The sequence below is a fragment of the Marmota flaviventris genome, chromosome 1 (genome assembly GCF_047511675.1).
Source record: "Marmota flaviventris isolate mMarFla1 chromosome 1, mMarFla1.hap1, whole genome shotgun sequence".
In the NCBI taxonomy this organism is placed as follows: Eukaryota; Metazoa; Chordata; class Mammalia; order Rodentia; family Sciuridae; genus Marmota; species Marmota flaviventris.
The window spans coordinates 126014693-126029152 of record NC_092498.1 but is presented as its reverse complement, the minus strand read 5'-3'; the positions used below and the strand labels follow the sequence as shown (position 1 = coordinate 126029152).

General features: G+C 47.8%; 1 protein-coding gene across 1 annotated transcript in view; it reads left to right on the top strand.

Moving 5' to 3' along the window:
• The first annotated feature begins 8592 nt into the window (after positions 1-8592).
• The window catches only part of Glt1d1 (glycosyltransferase 1 domain containing 1), a 73413-nt gene continuing 67545 nt past the window's right edge, over positions 8593-14460 (top strand). Inside the window, exons 1-2 of the mRNA XM_071611814.1 lie at positions 8593-8657; positions 9464-9643. Coding sequence (XP_071467915.1) covers positions 8593-8657; positions 9464-9643 — 245 coding nt within the window. The remainder of the gene's footprint in view (positions 8658-9463; positions 9644-14460) is intronic.

The following is a 14460-nucleotide window of genomic DNA, read 5'->3' as shown; positions in this document are numbered from 1 at the left end:
TCAAACAAAGTAGAGAACGGAGTTAACGTTAAACATGGAATAAAAGTGAAGTAATCTGATTTAATCATTACCCAGTTAAAGACGTACATTTTGGATGGTAGCAGATAACCTGGTTGGGTTATTCATTCGAGAAATATAACACTAAGAAAAAAATGGTGGGGAGCAGTCTCCAGGTTCAATGTATACTGAGGCATTGTGAGCAGTGTCCTAGGGTCCTGTATTTGGTACCTTGAGATTGCAAAATGAATCCAGCATGTAAAAATGTTTTGGTTTGGTTGCAATATTTGGGCAGGGGTGGGGGGCAGGATGAGCAAAGAAGATATACTGCAAGATCCTATTTATTTATTTTTGGTACCAGGGAATGAACCCAGGGGCACTTAGCCACTGTACTACATCCCTAGCCCTTTATTTAAAAAAAAAAAAAAAAAGTATATTTTATTTAGAGACAGATTCTCGCTAAGTTGCTTAAGGCTTTGCAATGTTGCTGAGTCTGACTGAACTTCCAATCCTCCTACCTCAGCCTCCCCATCTACCACCACGCCCAGCTTCAAGATCCCATTTATATGAAATGTGTGGAACAGGCAAATATATATAGAAATGAAATGCAGATTAGTGCTATGGTTGGCACATTGGTGGGCGGTAAGGTTGGGGAGTGATTGATAAAGAGCATGGGTTTTCTTTAGGGTGATGAAAATGTTCTAAGATTGATTGTGGTGATGGTAGCACAATCTAGACTAAGAGCCGTTAAGGACAAATTGTGTGATACATGAATCTTGTCTCAATGAAGCTGTTACCAAAGAAAGTGAACTAAAAGTTAATGGAGAGGTTTCACATATAAATTTGGATATTCTGTTGCCCTTATGGGAGTTGAGGCAGCACTGGGGCTTGTGGTTACCTGTTACTCTAGTGCCCCCACCCTGACCTCTGGAAACTATGTCTCATGGCATTCAAGTCTGCAGATGGTCCCTCCAGGTCACAGTGCCACATGGCTGGACTGTGATCTGCTTTGACCAACAGAATGCCACAGAAGAGTCCTAGACAGGTAGGAGCCTAAGCCTTGAGGAGGTCTGCCAGGCTCCTCTCTTGGGTCTTGTGCCCTGAGCCACTGTGCTAGAAGTCATCTGGCTTGCTCGAGAGGTCCCACGTTGAAGGAGATCCACAGCAGCTGGGAGGAGGTCTTTGTCCCAGTATCCCAGCTGACTGCCAGGTGTATGCAGCCATATGGATATCTCCCCAGGAAGCCTCAACTCAGAGTGCAGAACTATGAACAAAACAATTGTCATTTAACCACCACGGTCTGGGAGCTTTTGCAACAGAAGACGGAATGCACCTGCCTTCTCCTTTGACCACAGTCCATTGACACCAGGTCTCAGCCACTGTGAGGAATTATTTTCCATATCTGCACAGTCCAATGCATTAGCCACTAGGCTCACGTGGCTACCTAAACTTAAATTAGTTGAAATTAAATAAAATGAAAAATTATCTTCCTCTGTTACACTGGCCATGCTTCACTGTCTGGGTTCATGTGACTAGTAGTGACCACAGTGGCCAACATAGCAGCTGTTGTGTAATGGATGTGACTGATTACTTATTACTTATCAACATCTACTTTCTTCCTCCAGACAGAATCCAGATTCCATTCAGGTATTTATTCTATCCTCCTCACTACCCCTTCCACCAGCTAGTCCTGTAACTCAGAAGAAACTCACCTTTGCCCCTGGTCTGATTGGTCAATAGCAGTGCTCAGCCCTGTGCCTTTATCATGACTGGTTCAGAACCCAGGCTCTGACCACTCAGGACAAGTATTTCCTTGCTTGCATTGTAGCCTGTCATTGGACACATGACATGCCTGGTTGGACTGTGACAAGTATTGCTGCTCCATTACGGCAAGGGATGCTGCTTCCAGGGTGGACGTGAACTAGGAGGCCTGTGGCCCTAATAGCTCTTGGCAGGTGTTGGACAACTGTCTGTGCGATGAGCCGGGAAGGATGAAACCAACTCAGTGGAAGCACTGTGAAGACTCTGGGAACAGCTGGGTAATAAGAGATAGTAAACGTGCATTGCTTCAGTCACTGTGTTGGGGTGTTTTCTTCTTCGTAGCCAAAAGCCACCTACCATGATTCTGTCCTAAAATTGGAAAAATAAGAGGACCAGAGAGGGCAATATAACTTTTTCTCACGCATGCCTGGTGCAGTTCATGGAGTTTTCTGCCTGGTCCTTGTAAGCACTGAGTTTGCGGCTCCTGTCCTCAGCCCCTGGGATCGCATCACTGAAGACTTCATGCAGGTGACTTACCCCTTTGTTGGGTGTACTTGCAATATACTTGCAGTATACTGGAGAGTAATCGTGTGAGTGCCTTGCAACTGAAATAATCAAACAAGTGACCTACCGGAACAGCAGGCAGCTTTGTCTTGAAAGCATGCGGTTGCAGGTGGCTGCTCATCTCCAGGACCTGCAAAATGCACTGAAATTGGAAGTGCACTGCTGGCTCTAGAATGCACAGCCTTTCATTTTTCCGATGGCAACTCTTGTTCCTGATCCTTGTCCTTTGCAGATCTCAGAAGGATGCTGTTTGCTGTGACGAATTCAGGAACCCATTAGGGTTTGCCTAACTTTGACTTTTTCATGACATCTGTGCTTGTTGCTTCACATTCCGGGTGATTGCATACCCCTGGCTGCCGGACAGTTGCATCCCCTGATTCACAGTTTCGACTTCCTCAAAGCTCTGGTTCCCGAGCAGCCATCGTGGATCCTGTATCACCCATCCACTGAACTCCTACCCAGAAGTCATGCCTGAGGGCTCATCCGCAGCCCAGCACTTCTGCCTGCCTGGACTTCCCAGTTGCTGGGGAGCAGCGCAGACAGGTCCAGCTCATCTTCCCCCATCAGGACAGCACTCAGTCATAGGCCTCATAGAAGCAGAAAAATGCCAGAGTGAAGTAAGTCAAGAGAGCCAAGCAGTGGAGGGGAGCCGGTCTCACATCTTGGGCCCAATAAGGGCCACATGAAGCTCTGTGTGTTGATTCAGCACTCAGGATACCTTGGGCTTGTTTGTACAGAGGATATGAGACTGTATGGTCAAGGAGATGGATTCTGATTTGACATTTTGTGTGTGGGGGGTGCACTAATTTTGAGCCTGTGAGTAGAAACCTCTACTTCTTGGGTACCTTTTCTCCCATGTTTTAAAGACCCATAAGATATCTGCACGTATCAGGCATTCACCCACAGGAGGGGGCAGTGATAGAAGGGAGAGCAAGAGAGTAAGTGAAAGAAAAGGAACTTGTACTTCTATAGCAAGGAGGCAACCTGTTACCAATTGTGCGAGCACACCTGCCCACTCAGCTAACTTCCACTTTTAAATTTCTCCGTCACCTTAGTCTATATTGCAATCATAAAACAGATCATTGGTAGCTGTAAACACACTCACTCTGTGGGTTTGGCCTACAGGAGCGATCAGGGTGATGGATACAGTGGACAAGGCTGGAGCAAGAGCTTGGAATAACTCAGCCCACAACGATGAAGGGGTTTCAGGTCCCTGGGGAAAGAACTAGTTGTTTAGTAAATTCTGTTGGAAAAAGTGACTGAATGTGTGGGATAAATAGGCTTCACAATTTATTCCAACGTAAATTCCAAATGGATTAAATACTAAAAGATGGGCTGGGGATACGGCTCAAGCGGTAGCGCACTCGCCTGGCATGCGTGCGGCCCGGGTTCGATCCTCAGCACCACATACCAACAATAGATGTTGTGTCCACCGAGAACTAAAAAAATAAATATTAAAAATAAATTCTCTCTAAAAAATAAATAAATAAATAAATACTAAAAGAAACCAAAAATATAGAAGCATTAGGAGAAAAAGTTGGCAAATGCAAAATCTTAGGAAGGAAAATGTTTTTTTAAGCCTAACACTAATGTCAGAAGCTGTAAAGGAAAAGTTAATAGATTTGACTACACAAAGACTAACATGTATATAAAAAATCAGTGCAGGGATGGGGTTGTGCTCAGAGGCAGAGCGCTCGCCTAGCATGTGTGAGGCACTGGATTCGATCATCAGCACCACATAAAAATAAAATAAAGGTAGTGTGTCCACCTACGACTAAAAAATAAATGTTTAAAAAAATCAATGAAGGTAACAGCAAATAAACTGAAAAACTACTTGAAGTGTACATGACAGAGTTAATGACCTAATTTCTTAAGAATCTTGTAAGCATCCAATAAATAAACTTGGCATCGTGAATGGCCAGGCCCTTCAAAGGAAAGCTGCCTTGGGTCCTATCAGCATCGTCCCCCTCTGGGGACCGCACCTTGGCTTTCCTTGGTTCATCAAGGCTGCTTTGGTGAAAGAGGGCCTGGCTGGACCCCCATATCCAGAAGAGTGCATGTGACCTGAGCCTGTCCAACCAGTACTAAGCTATCTGTTGAACTGAAGGGATTGGTTCACAGATGGGATCATGACATAGGCTAGTCAGAGCTAACCAGGGCTTACTCTGTAATGAGAAGGAAGAGAGTCTGCTTTCTGCTGGGACTGAAGATTTTAACATCCGCCTGGAGTTGCCTGGGACCATCTTGTAAAACCCAAGAATTAAGCAACCCAAAAGAATCTGGTAGAAATGAGAGAAAGACTTTTGTTTCAAAATGACAACATGTGGGTCTTGGTTCTGGTCATAGCTGAAAGATTTTCAATTATAAGCCCATACATTTCCTTTTAGTTAAGCAAATGTGACCTTCTGTGATTTGTAATTGAAAATGTCCAGACAATACAATCGATACATACACATGCATGCACACATAACAGATAAGGATACAGATGCCCTTCAAGGAACCAAATCAAAATACACCAGTAATTTAAACATGTGAAAAGAGGAGACATGTTTTGTCACTGACTTGAAAGTAATCAGTGTTGGCAATGTTTTGGAAAGCAGGTGAGTTCATAAATGGCCACTGGAAAGATAAAGTGGTACAACTTTATGTGAGGTGCAATTTGTCATTTGTACCAAAACCATGTTTGCCCACATTTTAAATGTGCAATTCCACATCAGGAATTGAAGAATGTATGCACTTAGCTGTAAAATATTAATTGTGGTGTTGATGAAAATAGCCCAAAGTTTGGAAAGAGCAAAGATGTCCAATAAGAAGGCATTGGTGAATTATGGTGCAGGCAGACATTGGGATACTATGCAATGATTCAGATCATACTGTAGATGTAGGACTAGGAGGTAGAAATGTGTTCATGATGTACTGCCATGTTAGTTTTTCATTTCTGTGTCACAAATTACCACCACTTCAGTGCTTAAAACAGTATCCATCTATTAGTTCAAAGATCTGCAGGTCAGAAGACTGGGTGTTGGCACAGCCATCTCTTCTGCCCTAGCCTCACACAACTGAAGTCCAGTTGATGGCCAGGCAGACATTTCTGGAGTTCCCCAGTAGTTGTGGTGGTGGCAGCATGTGTCCCTTGAGATATGGCTGTACAGCCCATTTCCCTGCTGCCATCAGCTGGGGGCCTGGTCCCAGCAACTAAAACCCACCAACATTCCTCACCACATGGCCCATCCTGGTCAGGGTTGGCAACAGAGACTTCCTCTCACACTTTAGTCATTCTGCTGTCGGAAAATGTTCACTCTCTTTAAAAGAATGCTTATTAGGTGATAGCCTGTAGTATCTTCGTATTTTAAGGTCAACTAACTTGGGAATCAGATCACATCTTCAAATCTCTTCATCTCTGCTTCGTCTTCCCAAAAGTCCCTGGACTGGCACTTGATTGAATAAATCGGAGAAGTTGTGTGCACACCAGAGATGGCAACTCTTGGGCCATGTTAGAAGTTGCCTGCCATAATTAGGAAGTAACAAAGAGCATATTACCAGGAAAAGTATAAAGTGTTCCTATTTTCTGGAACAACAATGACCAAAAAAATAAAAATAAAATAAATAAAAAACCAACTTGGCCAAACAGGAAGGTTCCTGAGAGGCCATGGGAGATTGGAAGAATAAAGACTCACACACACAGATCTTGAAGTCAAATAGCTGGGATCAGGTGTAGTGCTGCTCTATGATGGAGAAGCAGGTCTAAGGAACTACACCAGCAATCTTTATTATATATGGCTCATTGATCAGATTAAATACTATGCAAGCATTATTCCTTGTATTCATGAAAGTTACAGAGTTAGCCACAGTATGCAGCTATTTCCTCAGTTACATTCTACAGTTGCACTGGGCAGTGTTAGGAGCATTGTGCAGCTCAAGAAAGTCCATTGTTTAAAGTTACTATTATGCCGGCAGGTTCAGGAGCAGCAGAGCTGGTGAAACATTGTGGTTGTCTCAGCAAGAGAATTCCTTCATTCCCAGGAGCTGCTGCATGAGAGCAAGGTGAGGCTGAGCCTCCCCATGGAGGGCATTACCATAGCAACTGGCATCCTGCACCTTTACACAGAAACTTTCCCAGGCACAAGCATGCCACAGCCATGAAGTCATCAGGGACCCCAATCTCAGACACTGGTCTCCCAATCACTGTCCCTTCTCCACAACAATCCTGTAAAACAGAGTCATAGAAACAGAATGAAGAGTCTGCTACCTTGGGGATACCTCAGGTGTGCCAGATGGTGAAGCTCACACGTGAAGTGCTGAGAGCTGCAGAATCTGCAGCTGAGGACGGGGCATTCCCTGAAGAGCAGGGATTGAGTTTAGAGGGCTGTTAGGCACGTGGTCACGACCCCGTGATCAGAATGTCATTGTAACTATGTATATAAAAAGCCTGGAAAACTTGAAGTATTTGTAATTGAAAACGTTCAGCCAATACAATCGATACATACACATGCATGCACACACAGCAGATAAGGATACAGATGCCCTTCCCAGGGCAGTAGGATTTTGTATGATCTTTTACCATTCCCCCCCGCCCCCCCCCCCCCCCCAGCTTATCTGTGTTTGGCCTACTTAATACAAATAAGCTAAACTGTCAAAAGATCAAAGACCTCCACCTCCACAGATTGTTACTGGGCTTAGGTCAGAGGAACCTCTGTCTTCCCCACTGTGAGCCTCCCACAAGCACCGGACACAGGTCCTCATTTCTAGTCACAGCTCTTATATGATTGGCACAGGAATCCTGGCAGCAGTGCCAAATGTGGCCAGGCCAGCTTTGGGAGGAGCATCTCTGTGCTGAAAAATCTAGAGGCTGCTCTGCCCAGTCTTCAGCACTGTGGGGATGAAAGCCCTGATTTCATGCCCGTGCTCATGGAAGAGCCACTCATTCCTCATGAACTTCATGTTCACCGAGCAAAACCAGCAGGAACGAGTTGCTCTCAGACCAATAGCTTTTCTTATTTACTTTTATTTTTTGAATTTGGTCACTTTGGAGTTCTGTCAATGGAAGTAAGGAAAAGGAAATTTCCAGGGCGTACACACTGCAGTCCCACAGTACTGTCTTGTGTTAACGAGGGTCTTTGTCTCCCTGTCCTTTCCTTCTCATTTTCCCTCCATGTCTGTCTCATTTGTAATTTTCAGTACTACTGTGAGGAACAATGGCGCACAGACAAAACCCTTTGTAGGAACAAACACAGGAGTGCCTCGCTTATCATTACTGTAAAGGGGGGAAAATGTCAATTGTTGATTTCTATCACAGAGCTATTTCTAAAGCCAGCAGACCCACAGTGCTCTCCCTTGAAAATGCTATCATTTTTATACAGGGTAGATAATAAAGTTCCATTTTCCCTGGTGCTAGGAACTAGAAAAATAGGCAAGTAAATACTATGATCAGAGAGAAAACAGATTTTGCTTTACATGTATTTTAAGACCCTTACATTGAAAGCATCTAGGGAAGCTTCATAAAAGGTGCCAACAACCTTTTCTGTTCCCTTGACCCTTCCGCAGTAGTGATTTCTACCTACTCCACAGTAACATACTTGCCTTTGTATCATTTTCTATTACCTATATGGGAGAATCATAAAAGACTTCATGAAAATGAATTAACTATGATATTGTTTATAGATTTTCTCATTTTACAAATGAGTAAACTGAAGCAATGAACATGTAAGTAATGTGCCCCAAAAGGCATTTCAGAATCTCTCCCCCATGAATCAGGAGTAAATGGAAAAATTGCATGCAAGTTTCAGTCTAGCAAACCTTTTTTAGCACTGACTCCCATTAAGAATCAGGAATGAGGGGAGATAGTTCAGTTGGTAAAGTGCTTTCCTCGAATGTACAAGGTCCTGGGTTCAATCCCCAGCACTGCGCCCCCCCCCCCCCCCCCCGCAAAAAAAAAAGGACCAGGAATAATTCCTCATAGGATAAAATCTCACAACAGTGCATGACCCATGATTCAACTGAATTAAGCAAGCCTTTACTGAGTGCGCTGGCCATGCCTGATGTTGCCCTGGGCATCCAGAGGTCACAGAGTGACTTAACTATCAGGGAGGCTATGACCCAGTTGAAGGCAAGGGCCTCATGCTCAGTATTGTAAAGCAGGATGGGATCAGGACCAGAGAGGGTCTAAGAGGATGAAGGTTAGCTAGAGAAGGTTGAGAATGCTCCCAGATGCCGCGATTGGGGCCCTCATAAATGCAGACATCTCCCAGATGGGGCTTTGTGGTGGGCTGAATGGCAGTCCGGGTTCTCATCCCAGAAGCCTATGAGTATGGCTGCTCTCATCCATTTGCGCTGCTGTAACAAAATACGTGGACTGAGTAATTTACAAATAACAGAAATTTATTCCTCACAGTTCTAGTGGCAGGAAAGCTCAAGACCAAGGGGGCAGCAGATTTGGTGAAGGGTGAGGGCTGCTGTCTTCATGATGGAACTTTCCTGCTTGTTGCCCCAGTAGTGAGCACCCTATGCTCACAGGGCAGGAGGGGGAAGGGTGAAAGGGCTGGCCCTCCAGGCCTTTCCAAAGGACCTATTCCACCCGTCGGGGTAGGGCCCTTCTGGCCTCATCACTCCTAAAGGCCCTGTCCCCTCTAGACACTAAAGTCAGGCAGGTTGTGGAAAATGAGGCTCAGATCCCTTCTCCACATCTGCGGGCCTGGCCCCGTGGAAAGGGCTGCAACCACTCCTGCACCTGGGTGAGCCCATTCGTGGCCAGTGCTCATCTCCAGGGGAGGCGACGCAGACCACCAATGGTCCTGATCTCCGTGGGACCGGGACCTGTCCTCAACTCCACAGAGCTGCCTGAAATCCTCTGATCCGGCTCTCTTTCCCCTCCTAAAGGACCCCTTCCTGCCTGCTCATCCTTCCTCTGTAGCCCCCTCTCTCCGGACTCTCTCCCTTTCCCCCACGCTGTACCCTAGGGCCCGCGGACCCCGCCCCTCCCTTATCCGCTGATCCCTCCCCCTCCCCTCCAGTCCCCACTGACCCTTCCCCTCCTCTCCCCTCCCCTCTTCACAGTCCCCTCCCCTCCCCTGTCCCTGGTCCCCTCCCCTCCCCTGTCCCTGGTCCCCTCCCCGCTCTCATCCCCTCTGGGTGCCGGAGCCAGCGGGCGCGGAATAGGCCTGGGGAGCTTCCGGCGGGAGCGACCGAGCGCCGGCCCGGGGCCGGCGGCGGCTGCAGAACAGGTCTATGGCCAGGGCGGCGGCGGCGGCGGCGGCATGCGGATGCTGTTTCTGGCGGTGCTGCGGCCGCACACCGGCAACGCGGTGACGGCCGAGCGAGTCCGGTAGGTGCGGGCCGCGCCGGGCCTGAGCATCCTGCGGGCCGGGCCCCAGCGCGCCCGGCGCCGCGAATCGCGCGCCCCAACGGCCGGGCCGGGAGCAGGCTGGGCGCCCAGCAGGGCGCAGGTGGTGGGACCCCGCTCAAGGTGTGAGGGTGCTCGCGGCCACGCGGCGGCAGCTGATGGGTTGCATGGCCCAGCTCCTTCTCGCTCTATTGTGAGCGACTGGGCCCGGAGCGCAGCGCGGGATCCGCGGAGAGGTGCTCTGCGGGTGCTGTGCCTGTGAATGGAGGCTCAGAGCGGGCCTCCCTGCTGAGGGAGCTCTGGGCACAACCAGGGGAACCAGGCGGCTCTGGTGGGCCAGGTTCCAGGCAGAGGGTTTAGCGCTCACGAAGACTTTGCCCCTGTCTCAGGTCTGATTCCAAAGGGTCCTGGCTCCCCCAACTGCATCGCTGCCCCTGTTTCTCTCCAGCATCCTTTATCCCCATCTTCCTCATGCTTCTGTCTGGTTATCTTCTTCTTTTTTTAATATTTGTTTTTTAGTTTTAGGTAGACACAATATCTTTATTTTACATTTATGGTAAAATGGTGCTGAGGATCGACGATACCCGTTGCCTCGTGTATGCTAGGCCAGCGCTGTACCGCTGAGCCACAACCCCAGCCCTGGTTATCTTCTTAATACTCACCTTTTTTTGCAACTATCTTGCTGTGCATTTTACCTCTTTGTCTTCAGGTCACTGGATCGCAAATCTGGTGCCAGAAGGACAGGGTAGGGGAATTTTCATGGCTACCTCTGGCCTAGTCCTGGTGGGTGCTGGGCTGTCTCAACCAGATGAAGGAACCAGGGCTGGGCTTGGGGTGGCCAAGGACTGGCTGGGGTTGGACACAGGACCAGTGAAAGGGCACTGTCCCTCTCCTGTCCCTTTTCAGCAAACTGTCTTGGTTCATGAAACTTCCCAATTTACTTTCCCTTCTGTGGGTCCCTTTCCTCATCATCAAAATGAGCAGTTGAGGCTCCACCAACTCTTGTGTGTACCTTTTAGCTAAAAAAAAAAAAAAAAAGTTACAGTTCTCCTAAAGAAGGCAAGTGGAAAGAACATACAGAGGATCGATCTGGGGAATTTACAATTAGGGATTTTATTGTATAGTTTATCCTAAACTTAATTTGGGGAAATTCCATTCACTCCTTGGGCTGATCTGGGAGAAAGCCCCCAGGGGTCTCCGTTGAATGGAGCATTGGGGACAAACCCAGGGAAGGAAACAGAAGTAAAGGAAGGGCCCCCAGGTGGTTGGCATCATTAAGAAAACAGAATAGGGTAACTTAAAGGCGGGGCCACTTTAGATAATGAGGTCCCAGAGGGACCAAATGAGGCAAACACTCAGAGACCTGAATGGAGGGTCCTAGGAAGGGGCAACTGCAGGAGCACAGGTCCTGAGTTGGGGCAGACCTGAGATGCCTGGTCAGAACCATGGAGGCAGATCACTGAAGGCAGCTGGGGACAAGAGCTAGGAACGAGGTCAGAGAGAGAGGCCAGACCCAGCTTAATCCTGGTGGAGAACAGATGGTGCTTTAGAAATTCAGACAGTGAGTGCCTGTCATTGAACATCTGGCCCCCTGGACACAGAGGGAAGGCTTCCTTCACCCTCGGAAGGTTCCCTAGAATGACTGGACAGCAGACAGAGAGAAGAGACACACGGATGTGCAAAGAGGCAGAGTATGACTACCTGCCAGGCCAGTGTGATCTGGAGTTTGTACAACCCTTTCCACAGGGCAGGAGGAGAACAGGCCATGGAGAAAATTGTAGTTTTTAAGTGTCTTCAGTGGGCTTGGCAGGACATACAATGGCATGGGACAGAGTCATTGGCCCACAGTACAGACAATGGATTGTAATGACTGCCTTTGGAATACTGAATATAGCCCAAATAGAAGGCAGTGGTGTGTGCAAAAGTCTACCCAGCATGGTGATAAACTTTAAGCTTTCTGCCTGCGACAAGAGTCTAGTTGATGAAAACTCAGGGAAGGATCAGAAAGAATCGTTTTCCTCCTTGACAGTCTGGGCTTCTAGCCGACAAGAAGATATCCAGATAAGGCCTCTCCCGGCATCTACTACTCTCAAGTTCCTTAATTTAATACAATCAACATGAGGGTGCCGCATTTTGGGGTGACAGTCTCTGGATTCCTTCAATTCCTGTCTATAACTATAAACCCGTATCTTCTAAGGAGCTATACTCAACCCACCTGAAAGGCCACTCCTTACTTTTGTATCAGTTGCGAGATAAAGTGGAAAGCTACTGGTTCTCCCTAGAGCCATCCACCCATTTCTTGATTCCTTCAAACAACAGGTTTGCCATGCCCCTGTGATGTGACCTGTCTTGGGGTGCCTTGGGGGTGTGGAGGCAGACAAGGCTGGCGGGTCCTGGAGAAGGCTGACCTAAGCCAGAGCACAGGGTCTCTTGGTTACTCTTTCTTTCTGCTGGTGTCTGACTGTGCATTGTGCAGAATAAAGGTTGTCATTTGCCCTTTGGTGTCTATTCAGAGCCAGTGTTTGTCTTCCTTTACCTCAGCAAGGCTTGCCGAAGTTGCTGGAAGACATTTTAGGTCTTTAAAAGCTTAGGTTCCCTGAGGATGTGATGCTGCCATCCTGGAAAGGGAGTGGAGAGAGGTTCCCTGGTGATGGGGATTCCCTAAGAGCCAATCAGCAGTGAGCAGAGAGAATTGGAGACAGGCCTTAAATATTATCTGCAAAAGACCCTGGTGACCTTCAAGTGACCCTGTACAATCAGGAAGGGAGCCCTCAAATGAGTAACCCAGGAATCTCGTCAGTTTGGCAGAAGAGGGCATCTGAGTTAGATAAGGTTAGATAAGTGATGGTCCCATGCATGCACCCCCAAGTTTGTCACTGTAAGCTAACACTGTGCTGGGTGTAGTGGTGGCGTGCGCCTGCAGTCCCAGCTATTTGGGAGCCTGGGCAGTGGATCGCCTGAGCTCAGGAGTTCAATACCAGTCTAGGCAACATAGCAAGACCCCGTCTCTTACAAATTGTAGATTAATAGCCGATGCATAGTGATGATCGATTACCGAAGCTGCATTCATGTGGGAAGTACAAGATCCTCTGGGAGCATTTAGGTGGGGGACCTATCCAGTCTGCAGGTCAGGGAGAGCCTTTTGGTGCCTTCAAGTGCCAGCTCCACTGCTTAAACACTGCAGGATCTAGTTAGTGGCTTCTCGTCTTATCAACCAGGGGATGCTGGTATGACCTCTCGGGTGGTTAACAGGGTCAAATGAGTTTGTACATTTCAGTGTTTCTAAATAATGCCTGCCACATAATATACATTTAATAAATGTGAACTGTTAGTGAGAAACATGGGCCTTATTAAGGGAAGGGAAGAGAAGGGATCAGGAGAGTGTCTCATGCAAATGGGGGAACAGTGGGATGATGGAAGAGAGTATCCTTTTGAGAACACAGAGTTGTGCCACCCTAGTGTTTTAGACCATTCCAGATCAGTGATTCTCAATAGGAGCAGGGGCAGAGAGGATGGGCTGAGGCTAAGGGAGCAATTTTGTCCCCCAGGGACATTAAACAATACCTGGAGACATTTTTGGTTGCCACAACTGGTGTTGGGAGCTATTGGCATTGAGTGGGCAGAGGCTGGGGATGCTGCTGAATGGCCTATAGTGTGCAGGACCACCCACACAAGACCATCGAGCCTGCTCCATGTGGGAAGGCAGGCAGCAATCCCTTCCTCACGCACTACATGGGTCATGGCCAACACCCCTATAACAGGTCAGGCTAAGAGGAAAGCATACCATATTTAATGGATCATGTTTTACATGATATGGGAGCCTTTAGATTACAGACCCAAACATCCAGGTGAATTGTCCATTTCATGCGTAGGCTCCACAAAGCACGGGCCAGCCATGGAGAGATACGAGTGGACAAAGGCTGTGCTCTCATAGTCCAGACGGAGTGGGGAAGCCAGGGAGGCCTGTCTCTGCTCAGGTCCCTCCTAGCCTCTGGGCAGCATTCCCTTCCCAGACACAGGGCAGGACACCCTTCTGGGATGGGGTCTCACAGGCTTCCATCAGACGAGGCAGATGGAAATTTTTTTTATTTGTTCTTTTTAATTATACAAGGTGGTAGAATGCATTTGCCATATTGCACACATGGAGTACAACTTCCCATCCTTCTGGTTGTACAAGATGTGGGATTATCATGGTCGTGAATTCACATATGAATGTAGGAATGGAAGGATTTCTTTATGGCCAGTTCAAGACAGGGAGATTAATGTTTTAGGCTTTATGGCTTGCTCGGAGAAATAAAATTCTAGATTTTTAGGACCTACTGTGGGACACAAAAATTCTAGTTTTCATAGCTGCCTTGAGGGGAAGAAGCCTGGAGGAGGCAGGAAGACGGAGGGCAGAGAAAGACTCGAGTCTGAAGCTACTTCCGAGGCTTGATTCCGAGTGTGGTTTTCTGAGCCTCAGTGCTGAGTCTGATCAGCCTGCTCCAGGCAGGGCCGGGAGATGCCACTGGAGAGGCAACCAGGATCTCCTTCTCACAGGACCAGAAATAGCAGCCCTGAAAGGCCGCGGGAGGTCTGCACGGGAAGATCATGGTGACTGCAGATGGAGGGTAAGAAGGTGGGGGCCGAGGACACCTTTGGATTTGTCATATTTAAGAATCAAGATGAACAGGGTTTGGAATTGAATGTGGGGAGTGAAGGGCAGATGCTGGGAGCAAGTAGGGGCACTCCTGGGTACACAGGCTCTCAGCAGGAAGCTCGGGCCTCCACTGCCTAGCCACTGTTTAGAAGATGTAGGT